The sequence below is a fragment of the Manacus vitellinus genome, unplaced genomic scaffold (genome assembly GCF_001715985.3).
Source record: "Manacus vitellinus isolate BGI_N305 unplaced genomic scaffold, ASM171598v3 scaffold_72_pilon, whole genome shotgun sequence".
NCBI classification, from domain to species: domain Eukaryota; kingdom Metazoa; phylum Chordata; class Aves; order Passeriformes; family Pipridae; genus Manacus; species Manacus vitellinus.
The window spans coordinates 520,474-536,145 of record NW_021940764.1 but is presented as its reverse complement, the minus strand read 5'-3'; the positions used below and the strand labels follow the sequence as shown (position 1 = coordinate 536,145).

General features: G+C 56.5%; 1 protein-coding gene across 1 annotated transcript in view; it reads left to right on the top strand.

Annotated features, from left to right (window-relative positions):
- Positions 1 to 915: 915 nt before the first annotated feature.
- ZNF385C (zinc finger protein 385C) overlaps positions 916 to 15,672 on the top strand; it is a 38,543-nt gene continuing 23,786 nt past the window's right edge. The window contains exon 1 of the mRNA XM_029964448.1: positions 916 to 1,162. Coding sequence (XP_029820308.1) covers positions 916 to 1,162 — 247 coding nt within the window. The remainder of the gene's footprint in view (positions 1,163 to 15,672) is intronic.

Here is a 15,672-nt window from a genome sequence, read left to right as displayed (position 1 = left end):
AGCACGACACAGCAGCTTTTGGGCTGCCTGAGCCAAAGCCCCCGGTCTGGTCCCTGCTCCACTCCCATGGGGTACACAGGTGGCTGAGCCCTGCACGGTCCCCATGCAGCCCTGCCCGAGGATGCCAGGGATGGCTCTGCAGGGCACCCTTGGGTCCCGCCTGGCCACCCACAGACACCCTGGCCCCTGCTTTGGCCCCTCGGGGTGTCTCGGCACAGCGTGCCTGTGGGTATTTGTAACCAGCAGCTGCCAGCTCCAAGGTGGTAACTGGATCACGGGGCTCGGGTGACTTTCGCACCTCTGAGGCCGTTCTGGATGTCCCCCCAGCTCCCAGCTCTGGGTTGGGCAGCAGGGACAGTGTCCCTGCAAGGCAAAGGTCACTGGAGGGCTGTCCCCAGCCCCTCCCTGGGCAGATTTTCCCTGTGGTGTCCCTGCATGGGTCTGGGGCTTCAGCTTCCCACACAAGGTGGTCCACAGAGCCCCACGTTCAGGACGGGCACCTACTGGTGGCTGGCAGTCCTGGTGCCAGTCGTCCTCCTGCCATGGTGGGGATGGGCTGTGGAATCCCTGCACCGCACACGAGTCCTGCCAGCTGAGTCTCTTGCCTGCAGAGAGTTGGTTCCATCCCAACTCTGCCCTGGGCCAACCTACGGTGCTGTCCGGGAGTGAACAGAAACTTGAACTGACACAAGGAGTGTCTTCTGGAGCTGGAAACTTGGAAGAAGTGGGTTATTCCCTTCCGGGAATGCTGCTGCTCATGTCATCTTGCCCAAACGCTGTTGCTCTTGCTCAGGGATGCCCCCTGGATCCAGACACCCCAGAGGCGTGGGACCTGTGCTGGGCTCTCCAGCCTCACATGGCACCCTGTTCCTGTCCCTCTGTCCTCATGGCGGGTCTGTCCTTCCTCCCGCAGGCATGAAGCGACCCCTGAGCCCATCCCACAGCCCCGAGAGCGCGGTGCGGCTGGCAGAGGTGGCCAGCTGCCCCCCCAGCCAGCCCGAGCAGCGCATGAAGCGGGAGAAGAAGCACCAGTCGTTCACACTCTGCGAGGTCTGCAACATCCAGCTCAACTCGGCCGCGCAGGCTCAGATCCACTACAACGGCAAGTCCCACCAGAAGCGCCTCAAGCAGCTCAACAAGGGGAAGATGCCAGCAGCCCAAGGTAGGAGCCCACCCAGCAGGTCGAGCTTGCCCAAAGGCTGCCCTTGCTCTGGCACAGCTGCTCCGCTGGGCTCATGGAAAGTTCGGGAAGGCTGTGTTCTGTCCTTGGCATCTCACTTGCTGGTCTGCCTGAGAAGTGCAGGGCTTCCCCCAACTGTCACTGCCAGCCCTCAGGTGGTTTTGGGGCCTGAGAGCCCATGCTGTGGCACTAGAGGGATGGACACGTGTGGATCTGTCCATGTGTAAGTGTGGCTGCTGGTGCTCTGTGTCTTTGTGGGCGTATTTTTGGGTTCTGTAGAAGGTTTGTGCAGCGGGGACGAGCGAGTCCAAGGGTGGACTGGCTGTCGGTTGCTGGGCTACTGGATGCTGCTTCCCAGGTGCTGCCCCGACCCTGTTCCTCCAGGCTCCTGATGTGCATATCTCCTGTATCTGTGCTGAGTTTGATTCAAAATGCTGCTTAGATGTTGGTGTTGAGGCCCCTTCAGCTGCAGCAGGGATGCTGGCCCATGGCAGAGATGCCTGCACACGCAGGTGCCGCGCCGCTGGGCAGGAGCTCGTGCAAGGGCAAGGACTCACTTGCCCTCTGTACCATCTGCCAGCGTTCACCTGGCTGGGCCCAGCTGGCTCTGCAGATTTTCTGCATAAAAACAGGGAAATATGCCCAGAAATGTCACCCTGTCACCATGGCTGACCTGCTCTGCCTGAGCTGTGAGGGTTTGTCTGGCGCTGGGAGCAAACCACGAGAATTTCATAGAATCACAGAATGCCCTGAGTGGAAGGAACCTTAAAGATTATCTGGTTCCCTGCTCCTGCTCTTCCTAGAGACTGGGCAGACTGGAACCATGCAAAGGAGTAGGTTCATCATTGTTACTGACAGATGGAAATATCGCCGGCTATTTTAATGGGGACAGGGTTCATAAATTCCAGCCTGCAGCTTCCAGATTTTACCCTGAATCTGGCTGTGGCTCGATGGGAGGCTGTCCAAGGATGTGTTTCCTACTGAACCAAAGAATCTCAGAGCATGCCAGTCTGCTCTTTGTGCTTCTGCACCGTCCCTGACCTCTGCCAGCATCGGGGTGCGCAGACGCCGCAGCCCCAGGGCCCCCGCACGCTCTGCTCGGCCGGGCAGGGCACAGCAGAGCCCTGCATGTGCAGGGCTGGGATCTGCTCACTGGGGGATTGCAGGCAGCAGCTGCTCCCCGCGCCTCCCTCTCCCTCCTGCTCCCGCCACAGCCACTCCGTGTGGCTGGAGTTGACCTTTCCTTGCGCTTCTGGTTAAAAATCTCATTTCCAGCATTGTCCCAAGAGGGGACCGTCCCTGTCTGCCTTGCCCCAGTGAGCTGAGGACAAGCGCAGGACAAGCTCCTGCCTGTGCTCCTGCCTGGACTGTGGTGTGTGGGTAGGAGGGTGCAGGCAGGGCTGGCAGGGTGGTGGTGCTGAGGGGGCCCTGCCGTGCCCCATTACAGTTATCTGGGAGCCCTTCACTGGCCAAACTAGTACCTTTGGGTACTGAGGAAATGCACCTGCCTGTGGTCATTGGAGTTTTCACCCCTTCTCAGGCAGGTGCCTGCTCTGCTGCTGGGCTCAGCCTGGCACAGCCCACGGAGAGGAACAGCTAAGAAGTGTCTCCAGTGGCATGTCAGCACTGGGGGAGCTTTGGGAGGTTAAAGACAATGGATTAAATGAAATAATTGTGTTAGACAAAGATGGGATGTTCCTCTGGGCTGGAATCTCTGTCTCATGCTGACATCTACAGCTACATCAAAGGCAGCTTCCCAGCTGCTGCTCAGTCTCCCCGTTCCCCTCTGGCTCCTTGGATCCGTTCTTCCTGCATAAGCTGTGAACACTGGCATCTTATGGAGCAAAGCTGCAGAGGAGCATTGCTGGCAAATGTGCTAATCAGCGTCATTACAATTCATTAGCTCTGTGCCACAAAGACCCCAACTTATAAACAAACCATTGCTCATTAGGCATTTCCTTGCAAGGCAGATCCCTGTTGTCCCATACAGAATCACAGTGCAGGTGGTGATTAGATATGGGGTGCCCACAGATAAAAGATGTTTTCGTGTCACAGATGCCAGTTCTAATCCAACTGGGTCATGAGTGATTTAATTATTGCCTGTGATTTCCAAGGGAGTCTCAGTGAGCTTCAGTTTGCTCTTGGAGTCCTCAGGAGCTGAACCCCCGTCTGGTGCAGAACGAGCAGGAAGAGCTGATACACCCCAAAATGGGGCTGCAGGGTGAGGGCAGGGGCAGGGATGGGGGGGCACTGCCTCCCCTTGTCATCCTGGATGATTGCTGGGGCTCCCATCACAGGACAGGCTGAGCATTTCAGGAATTTACAGCCTTATCCACTGCTCCCCAAAAGGCCTTTCCACCAGAGTCTCAAAAAAGTCATGGGATGTAAAGAGGAGCTTGAGCTCGCCACTGCTGGAGCAGCATCCCTGGGCCCTGCCAGCTCACATCTCCCTGAGAGGCAGTGGGTAGCAGTCTCCTTCGGAGCAGCAGGCTCCTGGCCCTGGGGGCTACTGGGCTGCTCCCCCAAACCGAGTGCCAAGGCAGAGTTGGGCCAAAACACCCAGAGCCAGCTGTGCCCCGGGGCTGATCCATGTCACAAGCTCTTCCTCATTTCCACATGCCCCGTGGTGTTACGTACCCTGACCCTCCCCAGGGCTGCCCAGTGCCACCTTCCCCCTCACACTGGGGCTGCCTGGTGCCGTTCCCCCCTTTGGCAACACAGCCCTGGAACAGCAGTTTCGTGCAAAGGGAAAGGTCCTGGTTTCCCCAGTTATCTGCTGAAATGTCTGTCCATGCGTGTTTGGGAGCAGAAAGGCTTGAGATGAGCAGAGAAATCACTGTGACAGCTTCAGCATCGCTGGGTCTGCAGCACAGAGTGGGGGCCCCAGGAGGGAATTTGGGGACCCCGGGGGAGCCTGGGCTGCTCTGGGAGCTGGGGGGGGCTGGCAGCTGCTGGTGGGTTTCACAGGGGGTGCCAGCTGAACTCCCTGATTTTGGCAGCTTGGGGGAACCCACTCCCCTCGACTGGCTCCTGTGGGACAGAGTCTGGGTCACAGTGACCGAGGCTGGGTTGTGACCAGGGGGTCCATGGCCAAGCTCTCCACCGGGCCAGGATAGCCCTGCTGGGAAACAAATCCTGAAAACCACCCAGAGCAGTGTCTGGAAAAGCCGTGCCCTGGCGTGAGGAGCAGAGGAGGGAGGGGAGCTGGTGGGTCTGACCATGGACAGTCTGATGGGTGCGTGATCCCACTCCACGATTCTGCTCCGTGAGCCTATTTCATGATCCCAGTCCACGATCCTGCATGTGGTCCTGGTCCATGATCCTTTTCCATGACCCTGCTCTGTGTGCTCTGGCATCTCATTGCTCAGCTGCAGCATGTTCCCTCCTCCTTCCCTCGGCTGCTCTCTGCTGTTTCAGCCCTTCAGCTGTTCACTACCAAGCAAACTGGTGCCAATCCCATTTTGTTCCATTTCATGTTCCACACGGAATCCTTTAATTGTTGTTAATAAACAGGGCGATGCTCAGTGGGGCTTTGTCTGCAATAAACCCAATGTATTGATTTAAATAATCTGCAAACATGTGGGATTAGGGTCTAATTGGGACTAATCAGGGTGCAGCAGCCGTGTCACCACTGGGTCGGGGCTGGGATGTCCTCGTGTCTGCCGGAGCTCCCAGCCCTGCCCAGCCTCGGGTGCCTGCCAGGACCTGCTCTGGCAATGCCAGAGGGAACGCTGTTCTTTCTGGCTCCCTCCTTAACTCCTGCAGCAGTTCGCTGCTCTCCTGCTTTTGGGACCTTTTGGAGAAATTCAGCAGGGAAAGGCCAGGGTCTGTCTGGCACAGGAGCCACCTCACAGCGTCCCTTGCCAGGGACTTTGGCAGCACGTCGGGCTCTCCCGAACTTCCCAGTAACAGATCCGTGCCCAGCCTGATTGTTAAAGGGGCTTTAACATTAAGCTGGGGCAGACCCTGCATCTGCTGGGTGCTGATTGACACCTAGTGCCCAGGCAGCACCAGGGTTCAGATTTTAAGCTTCTGTGAATTTAAGAAGGACAAACATACGGAATCCTCCTGCTCCGTTGGCCTCGGCTGCTCCCTTCAGCTGCAAGCAAAGATGAGCAAAAATAGCTTTTCAGATCAGATTTGAATAACCTGGAATCTCAGTGGGGAAAATACAATGGTTTTTTCATGTCTTAAAGATGTTGGCTGGGATCAGGCGTCATTTGCAGAAGCTCAGTTGGGTAATTTTAAGTTTTCCTTCCCTCTGCTTACTCACAGCCTTCTCCCTTCCCATTTGGGTGTAGGGATGGGTGCAGGGATGTCCCTTGGGGCTCCTGGGGGCAGAGCTGGGAGGGCTGAGAAGGGGAGGGATTTCCCCCTGCCACTGGGAAGTGGCGGACAAGCTCTGTTTCACTAAATGCTCTTGTTCTACTAAAAGAGCCATTTTCCGTGGCGGAAAGGGCCTGCGGGCTCCGTGTGAGAGGCGCCGCATGAGCCCAGACCCTGCTCCAGGCACATCAGCCTCGTGCCAGCCCACGAATCCAGGGAAAACTGCTCCCTTTCTAAATCCTCGGAAAATACCCCATTAACTTGCTGTCCCTCTGAAAAGCCCAGCTATTCAGCTTTCCATGGATTAATAACTCTAGCATAACTAATCTCTGATTTTATTGAGTCAGTAACTTCAAATAGAAAATTAATCGATCAGTGGTCAGCTTTGGCTGGAAGGGTTTAATGGTGTGGAGCCTTCCCCACTGGGGCTCTGCCCTCCCGCTCTGCACCCTGAGTTCTGGCCAGAGCTTCAGGGGTATTTTTCCCTGACACACTTATTCCAAAAATATCCTAAAAATTTAAACTCCTAGCCATAAAATGACACAGAGAAGATACCGGGCTTCGTTTGCGCTGCTGGGGCATGGAGGAGGTAGCTGACCCCACAGCAGGAGCTTGAGGGGCTGGGATGCGTGCTCCAGCTGCATCTGTGGAAGGACTTTCCCTTAAAAATATAGAGATCAAGCCAAAAGATATCAAGGTCAGATAATATATATCAAACATCATCTTTGGGTGGGCTGGCAGGGGCTGCCTGAGCTGTCGGGGTGCCCTGGTGCTGCTGGGTAGGCAGAGACTGTGCTGTGCTGCTGGCAGTGGCGATTTTTCCCAAAATCAGTAGGAAATTGCCTCATGTTATTTTTAAGCCTGGCAGTTGTGAGCCAGTTCTCCCTAATCGTGGATTTTGCTGTCACTTTCTTCCAGTCGGTTTGCTGTCAAGTTGCCTCAATAGTGTTTCACAGCCACTCAGCTCAGGGCTGCAGCTCACGTGACATTAATTAGAAGTGGATTAAGAGCAAGGAGGAACACGTAGCCATGCAATATTTCACAATTTCCCATGTAACATCAGCTCAGCAGATTTGGAAGAGGAAAGCCTGAGATTTATTTTAAGTGGGGAAAAAATGGTCAAAGCAGCAGCTAAACTGTGAGCGTGTCCCAGCTCGTCAGCACCCGCTGGTCCCCGTCCTGAGAGAGCTCTGAGCCTGAAGGGGCCTTTTCCAGGGTTCCATCAGCAGCTCCGAGGAGGGGTGAGGTCCCTAGGAAGGGGGTGATGTCCCCCTAGAAGGGGGCACGGTGTTTGGGAAGCTCTGGGGTTAGGCAGCTCCTGGCTCTCATGGCCACCCCAGGCATTGGATCCAAATGCATCCTGCTGGGGGAGCTCAGCTGTGCCCCCCAACCACCTGGGGTCTCCTGTGTCTTAAACGTCCCCAGGGAAGGGTGAGGACACAGAGGACCTCGGCATCCCCAGGTGGCTCTGCTGTTCTCAGGGACAGAGGCAGCCGCTGTCCTGTTCTGACATGGGAGAGAGATGAGCATCCCGCAGCACCCGGCTGCATCCCGTAGCATCCCGCTCCCACCCCAGCTGTCACTGGGGATTAGAGGTGCTGGATAGAGCAGGTCGTGCCCGGCTGTGCGTGCGAGGGCTGTGCGGCCTCCCCGTGCCCAGGCGCCGTCCCAAAGAGCACCGGGGCTGACTGGGGGCACCAGGGAGGGGTGACAGCCACGGGGAGGTGACTTGTCCGGGGTCTCCACGATGGAAATGCAGTCCATCCCCCCCAGCCTCCAGCCCCGTTCCCTCTCTGTACCCACTGTGTCTCTGTGTTGTGCACACGCGTGTGCTGCTCGCCCGGGGACACGGGAGGAGTGAGCGTTTGGAACCGGGCGAATGGGGAGCGGAGGCAGCTCGGGGGGGAGCTGGGGGAGGGCGAGCGAGGGGTTGTGGGTAGTGTGGAGCTGTCACTGTGATTTAGGGTCGACTGCTTAAACTGTTTTATGTTCCCAGACAGTAAGTCGTAAGCAATATAAAATTTTCTCTGAAGAGATGATCTCCCCTTGTCATGCTTCTGCCTCTTTCCCGGAGTGAGCTCTCCTTTCTATAACCCCATGGTGTCAGCGCGGGTGTGCAGAGGGAGAAAATGGGATTCTGGCCTTTGCAGCCATGGACACAGCCCGGGGTTGGGAGCAGGCATCCAGGGGCCGGGGACCTCCCCTCTTGCTGGTCCCGGTGCTGCTGGGAGCAGAGCTGGGAGCAGAGCTGGGAGCAGAGCTGGGAGCAGAGCTGGGAGCAGGGCAGTGTGGAGCCGGGTGTGCCGGGGGAGTTGGCTGTGAGGGACCAGTGTGTGCAGCCGTGTGTCCCTTCAGCACAAGGATCGTGGCCTTTCTTTGCAGCCCCCCCAGGCTGCCCTCACCTCTCTGCTTTTGGAGAGTGCCAGTCGAATTGGGGCCCTGGAGTTGTCGGAGCTGTCGGAGCTGTCGGAGCTGTCGGAGCAGGGCTGCCTCTGCCTGCGGGCACTGCCTGTTCGCCTCAAATTCAATTCCTTTCTTTTTTCCTGCCCCTGAGTTATCGCTGCTTTTGGAAAGCTCCAGCTCAACACTGCTCCAGCTCACCTTTGGTATTTTCTACAGTTACAGATTTATGAAGAATAGTTCAATTTATTTGGCCGTTGCCATGCCAGAGGGAGTGTCTTAGTGTGCTCTGTGCCATGGCACCCGAGTGTGTGCCCAGAAAAGCTCCCTGGCCCTGGCAACTCCTGAGGGGCCAGAGCTGAGTAAGGACCTGGTGGGTGAGACCGGAGGCGGGTCACCCCTGGCTAAATAAGCATCCAGAAGTTTTTGGGTAGCTAGTTTACATGCCAACCCCCAGCTGAATCCATATGGGGGCTCATGAGCCCTGTGGCACCCCAGAAAATCTGCACAGGGCTGGTGGGAACCGAAGTGTGGTGGCAGGTGGAACCCTCTACTCTGTGCCTTACAGGAAGGCTCTCCTAGATTAGAGGGAATATATTACATTCTCTCTCTGAAACTGTTTCCAGGTGTAATTTCCTCCCCTTTTCCTGATAATTAAATATTTTTAAGTCATCCAGTTTCTCCACCCTACTCGCAGACCTGTCCTGGATGCCTTTGTAATTAGCCATCTCTCTGGGAAAGATGATTAAGATGGGAGGCACAATGCCCCTGCTCTGCTCCCACAGCCCTGTCCGCACCGTCAGCTCATCCTTGGGGGGCAGAGCTGGGGGATGTGTCCCCCAGGACCACCAGACCCCTCCACAGAGCACCCAGTTTGCTCCTTTTAGATGCATAAAAGCAGAAATCTTCAGGAAGGAGTCATAAAAAAACCTGGGGATTAATTAAAAAACAGGATCTGGGTGGGCACTGTGGATTCGGCGGTTTAACGAGTTCCTGTTTATCAGGCGAATGACAGGGGGACCCAAGCTGCAAACCCCATCCTCTTTGTGTGGGAACCCCTCGAGGGGAGGATTCAGCCCTTAAAATATGTTACCTTAATCCTGAGCAAACTCAGGAGCAGGAAAGGTCAGCGCCCGCCTTCCTGGCCCAGCAGGGATGAAGCGCCGGCGGCTGCTCCAGCCGGAGCCTTCTGCTCCTGACAGGGCTCAGGTTACAGAGCAGAAGAAAACTGATACACGTCCTCCAGGTGTATCGGTCCTGATCCTATCTGGCATCTTTCACCCCCAAATTATACCCTAAATCCTCGGTGAACAAAGTCAGCCAGAAAGGCTCTGGAGGGCTTGGCAGACCTGGGAGGGGGGGGGAGGGCTTCTTCCTGGGTTTTTATCCCTCTGTCTCCCTTCTCCTTTATTGAAGTGTTCATTGCCCAATTCCAGTCGCTATTTGCCAGACTGGAGTCTAAGGCTGGGGAGAGCCTTTCCTGGATGTCTCTCAGCCAGTGAAGAGTTTAACACTGCCCTCAGTAGGGTTCAGATTAATCTCTCTGTTGTAGTTCCTGGAGCCTCTCCTCACAAAGAGCCCAGTGAATCGGTGAAATTAGGGACAGTCTGTGCCCAAACCGAGCCTGAGCACCCTCCCTGTTTCCCTGCCCTCCCTCTTCTCGCTTTAAGCCACAAGCACAGCTTGAGCAGACCTGCCCAAGCAAGTCCAGCTCTACAGTGGCTGTTGGCAAACGCTCTCCTCTGACTGCATGTTTGGGATTTGCCTCTTCCAGGACGTGTGTGATGAGCTGCACACTGAGGGCTGGGGGCTGGGGCCTTTCCACAAGGAACCCTCTGGTTCTGTCCCCGTGCTCTCAGGACACTTGGCCATCAGGGCCTTGCGTGTGGATATCAACCTGTGTCAGAAAGTGGTGACCACGGGGGCTTGTGGCGTGTGACCCACTGTTGGCTCTGGTTTTTTTTAGGGCCTCACACAGCACTATGCAGGGACGGTGGAGCCAGTTGTCACAGCCCCCAGGCACCCTTCACAGCCGCTCTGGGGAAGGTGCTCCAGCAGCTCCGTCCCACAGTGCAGGTTGTGGGGAGCAGCAGCCACGGGCTTTGCTCCCCAGGGGATGGAGTGGCTGATGGCACCACCAGGAGGGTGACGTGGGTCTGGACCCCGTGGGAGGGTTTGTGCTGCTGCCCTGTGTGCCAGCAACAGGGTCCATGGACAAATATAGCAAATTATGCACCCGCCGGACCCACGCTGCAGTGCCGGGAAATTCCAGTGATCTGCTGGGCTGGGCAGGGAGGGCCGGAGGCGTTAATGGCAGGGGCTGTAATCAGCACCTGCAATTAGCCCCTGCTCCAGATGGCCTCAAAGGCTTGGCCACAAAGGAGCACAGTGTCCCACACTGCCGTTCCTCGCTCCCGCCCCTCCATGTCACACCAGCTCGAGCCCTTTCAGCCACGGCAATGCCAGCCAGGACCTGCCCGCCCAGCTGGGATGAGCACGGCACCAGATGGAGCTGGGAGAGGATTTATTGATGGAATTGATGGGTAGACCTCAAAGGGCTGGTCAGGGATGGGGGCAAAGGTGGATGGAGGATGGAGAGGGGGGGTCAAGGCTGTACATTGGTCCAGCTGGTCTTTGCCAAGAGATGCCAAACTTGCTCATGGCTTGTGGTCATCCCAGGGGAAAGGAGAACAGCCACTGTATGGTTGTTAGCCCCAGTCTCCTCCCAGTCTTTACACTTCCATGCTCCCTCTGCTCGACACTCCTTGCAGTAACACCAAACTGCTGATGACATTAAACAAATTAATATTGGGTTTAAATAGCCTGCAGGAGGTCAGGGCCAGGCACACAGGGCCAGCTGTCAATCCCAGATTAGCGACTGCCCTGGCTAAACTTACTGCTGCCGCTAACGACCCCGACAGCAACACCCTGCCCAGGGCTCTGCCAGGGCTGCCCCAGTGCCAGCCTAGCCTGGGTGGGTTTTGGGAGAAGGACCCCTGGTGTGCCCTGGTCTGGCAGCAGCGCCCAGGGGAAGTCCTGATGGCTTTAGATGCTTTTCAGTGCATCAAAATTCTGTAATTTACCCCAAAAGTGCCTGGTCTGGCTGTGGCACATGGGAAAGGACTTCAGCATCTTGTGGTTTAACATCTTCATTTTCACGCTGCTCGTGGTCCAGCAGTTTCTGCCCAACTCCTTGAACTGTTTGACTTGGGGGAAGTATTCAATTCCCTCCTTGCTGTTGTCTGCCTTTCAGGGAGTGGGGGGAGATGATTATTTCCTCTTTTCACAGACAGGTTTTTCATTTCCCTGTTTAAAGGGCACCAATGTAAGCAAGTCCTGAGCCTCCCCTACAGAGAAGAGGCCAAAAATCAGCACAGAGAAGGTGCTGCCATGGGGAGCCCAACTTCCACAGCCTCTGCTAACGAACCAATGGAGAGGGCAGCAGGCCCTGGGCTCATGAAAACTCCAATCATGGGGGGCTGGGGTGAGCCCCCCATGCGGATCAGGCTTCCCGAGTCCACTCATGTCATCCCATGAGCTGATGCCATGTTTGGGTCGGCCCTGCGTGTTTCCAGTGCTTGGGGTCAGTGTTGAGCTGGTCAGGGACCCACACGCACCGGACAGGGACCTGCAAGCACCGGGCAAGGACATGTGGCCACCAGGCAGCGACACGCAGCTCCTGCTGCCGAGGAGCCTTTCCCGGGGGTCGGGGTGGGTGGCTGCCTCTGTCTGCCCTCCCTGAGCAAACCCCGCGGCGGAGACCCACGGGGGCACCTTGGCAGGTGTCACCCCAAAGCAGCCCCCTTGGAGGACGCTCGGACAGAGCCCCGGGGGCGCAGCGGAGCCGCTGAGAGCTCCCTCCTCCCGCCCCAGGTTTCGGTGCGTTGGGCAGCCCCGGCGCCGGGGGCGGCTGTGCCCGGGGCGCGGGCCGCCCGCTCCCCCCGCCATTTCCACGCGATACCCGGCACTCCGGCAGCCTTCTCCCCCGCTTTCGGCGGGCCGAGGCGGGCGACGCGGGGCAGAGTTGGCGCGCGCTGGCGGCGGCGCGGGGGTTGCCGCCCGCCCGGCCCTGCCCGCAGCTCTGCCCGCGCAGCGGGAGGCACCGGCAGCGCGAGGACGACGCAGTAGCCGCAATCTCAAAATGCTTTCTGGTGGTGTGAAACGCAACTTCTCCCGCAGCCCATCTCCCCCGTTGCCCCCCTTTCTTCTCTCTCCGTCGCCTCCTCACCCCCTGCTCGCCGGATGCCGGAGCGCTGCCCCGGGGCAGCGGGCAGCCCGACGGAGGGCAGCGGGACCGGGTGCAGCGCGGGCTCCGGGGCCGGGCGGGGGTCGGAGGGACGGTGGGGTTGGCGCGGCGGGGATCGGGGTATAGCCCCGCCACTGTCCCGGGGCTGCTCCGGCCGTGATTCGAGCGCTCCCGGCTTCTGCCGACTTCCTTCAGCTGGGGAAAAGGGCACTAAATCAGGCTCCAGGGTGTTCTTTATGGGCAGAAACACAGCGAATCGGTTCTTATTTTGCTGGTAGCTATGTTCAGGCTGTGTGTGTCCATGTCTCTTCTCCACTTTGAGATTTTGGCCACAAACTTAACTCTGAATAGTGAAACATTGAGGTGGGCTAATTACCCCCGGGAAAGAGCCCCGGGAATACGTGGTGCTTGAAGAGTCTGGGCTTGTAGCGAGAGGCTAGGAATGGGCTCGGCATCAAACTCAAATACTGATTCACCTGTGGGGTCCCCATCTTGCTCTCAGCAGGGCTTGGCATCCCACATTACCCTCATGAGATTTTCTTGTTTCTAAGCAAATCATGTCATTCCTATTCCCTATTGCCGTCCTGCCTAAAACACCCGTTAAAGAGCTGTTCTTGTTATTTGCATCAGCTGAGGCTGTACCCTACACCCACAAAATGGTCCCTCCCTGCCCAGCACACAGGCAGCCTGTTCCCTCGGCTCCCAGCCTGCTAATCCTAATTACTTACGGGATTCAAGCTGAGTTTGACTCACTGCATCTTATTGATTTTTCCCAGGGCTGCAAAAAGAGGAGGGAAAAGGTTGTGTGCTGACGGGGCTGGATTTTGCCCTTGCTCTTTATCTGGGTGTCAGTTCCAACTTGTGTTTCTGCTGCGACTGTGATGCAAACGTTTTGGTGCTTTTTGTGCGAAACGAGGCTGCGGGGAGCGCCGGCAGTGTCCTGGCGAGGGTGGCCGGGTGGCTGATGGTGGAGCTCCGTGGCCAGGCTTGGCCATCACGGGCTTGAGGAGCGGAGCAGCGGCAGCAAACAGAGCATGACGCTGCTCTTGGACCCGTTTCACGTGGATTCAGGGCTGGTAATTTTAGTGGTTTTGGTATTATCAGCATTAACTTTGTGGCAGGCGCTGGGGAGGGAGCGTGGCCCTGGCCACTGGCTTCTCTCCATGCGTGTCCATACGTGTGTGGTGTGCACATCCCTGTGAGCCCGGGCACGTCTGCAAGCTGCCGTGCACTCGCTTTCCTCTGGTAACATGTCACTGGCGTGTGCTTGTGGGTGCCTCTGGCTGCTGGAGCCGGGAACACGGATGTCATTGGTCTGGCACATCGGTCAGGGCCGCGCTGAGGTGCCCACATCGGGGTGGCTGCAGCCCCAGCTGTCTCCCATGGATCACTTTAATTTTTCTAATAGTTTGAAACACAATCTTTTCTCCAAGCTGTTCTTTCCCTGTATCTCTGGAACGTGTAACACTACTCGGGATATTTATCTGGAATACTTGTCAGGCAAAGCAGGTTTAAAAGACAAACAAAAACCAACAGCAGAGCTTGCTTTTCATGTTGTGGTCTTAAACATGGAGGAAATCTTGAATAGACACTAGAGCTTCAATTTTGACCCCGCAGTGCTCTGGGTTTGCTGGCAATCCTGTGCTGGGACCATGTAACTCTGGGTGGAGGAACGTGATGGTTGTATAGGGCTTGCATGGTGATTCCAGCCCTCTGGAAGCTGTGGGGGGTAATGGTGAGGGGAGCCTGGCCCCACTCAGCCACGGGATTTGGCTTTGGGGCTCCTTTGGCAGATGGTGGGATGGAGTTCTCCCTGCGGTTGTTTTGGGTGAATTTTCCCTGTAAATGCAGTGGTTGTTTTTATTACTGGGGCTTGCTCCAAGCAATGTCCTGGGGGAAACATCTGTCCCCTGGTTTCGACCCTGAGTGAAACCTGGTGGGGGGGCACAGGGGGCTCCGACCTCCTCCAACAGCCTCAGCCTACCCTTCAAAGTATTTTTAGACCAAGCTGTCATCTAATCTTGACCTCCAGGATGATGTGGGCTAGAAAATATCACTGCATCTCCAGCATCAAGCCGAGGGTATAATTCACAAATCTCTTTAGCCCATTTTTAATTATGCCTCACCTGCAATAATGAATTGCTAACAAGTATTTTGAGCAAACATGGACTTTTTTTTGAAGTTTCTCGGTGCTGATGCTCCCGGCAGGTGCTGCCAGCACTGATGCTTTGATGGTCTGTTCCAGCACCCACCTGATGTCCTCGAGCTTGTAATGACTGCAGGGGCTGGGGATTTAGCAAATTGCTTTTTTTTTTGCCTTTCCTGAGCGGGATGTTGGAACAAGTGGGCTGGCTGCTCCCACTCTCCGCCGGAGTGATTATATTAGCGTGGCCTGGGTAGGAGTGGCGGAAATTACAATGAAATACTAGAGGTAGGAAATAAAAATATAATTAAAAAATAATGACGGATGTGTGTCATCTTCCAAACCCTGATCATGACCAGCCTGGCAGTGGGGCAGCCGTGGTGGGGGCTTACACACTTCAAGTCATCGGCTCAGCCTCGATGGAGCTGTGCTCAGGGAATAACGCTGGGAGGAGAGAGCAGGTGGGGGGAGGCAAAGGGCTATGAAACTTAAGAGGGGGAATATGTGAGTGGATTGGGGTTTAAAAGCCCTCTTGGCCCCTCAGGACTTGCTCCCCTGTAGTGTGAGTTGGCGGGCTCCCCTGAAAATGGGGCAAATCCCCTTTTCTCCCTTCCTGAGCAAAGCTGGGACTGGCTGGAGCCCACGTGGTTTCACTGCTTGGGGGGGTGCTGGGGTCAGCTGTGGCACAGTCATGTGCAGTGGTTTGGGCATTGCTGTGGTGTGGTGGTCTGTGTGCATCGCTCTGGCACGTCTGGGATGGCACCACTGAGAGGGGATGGCCACCGGCCTGGAGCCTGGCTCTGCCACCGACCTGCTGGGTGGCCCTGGCCATGTCCCTTATCCTCTCTGAACCTGTCTGTCTCCTCGAGGCTCTTCTCAGCTCTCCGGGGGCTCGGTGCCAGCCCAGGCTGTATGAGGGAGGTACCTGCCTTCAGGTGCTTCAATAATAGAAATCATTAATTTTCACTGCTAATGGAAGAAATGCTGCTCTGTGAAAAATGTGCGTTGGCTTGGAGGCAATTCAAAAGGCTGGTGGAGACGGGAGCCCCTAATTTGTTCCAAATTGGTTATTTCACTGGAATGGTGAGAAAGCATCAATCTGAGGAGCTTTTCTCCCTTTTCATTTCTGTCAGCCGCTCCTTGGCTGTAATGAATTGGACTTGGCTGTAATTTGTACGATTTATACAGTGCCCAGAATAAAGACTAAACTGATCCGTGGCTCTGGTGCCCCCCTGAGCTCTCAGTCTCTTGAGAAGACCCTGATCTCTCCCAAACTACCCAGGGAGGGATGAGCAGGGCTGTGGGCAGTGGATGCCAGATCAGGGTTCAGTGTTTGCCACCTCCTTTTCACTGCCCCTGGGTCAGGATGAGCCCAGA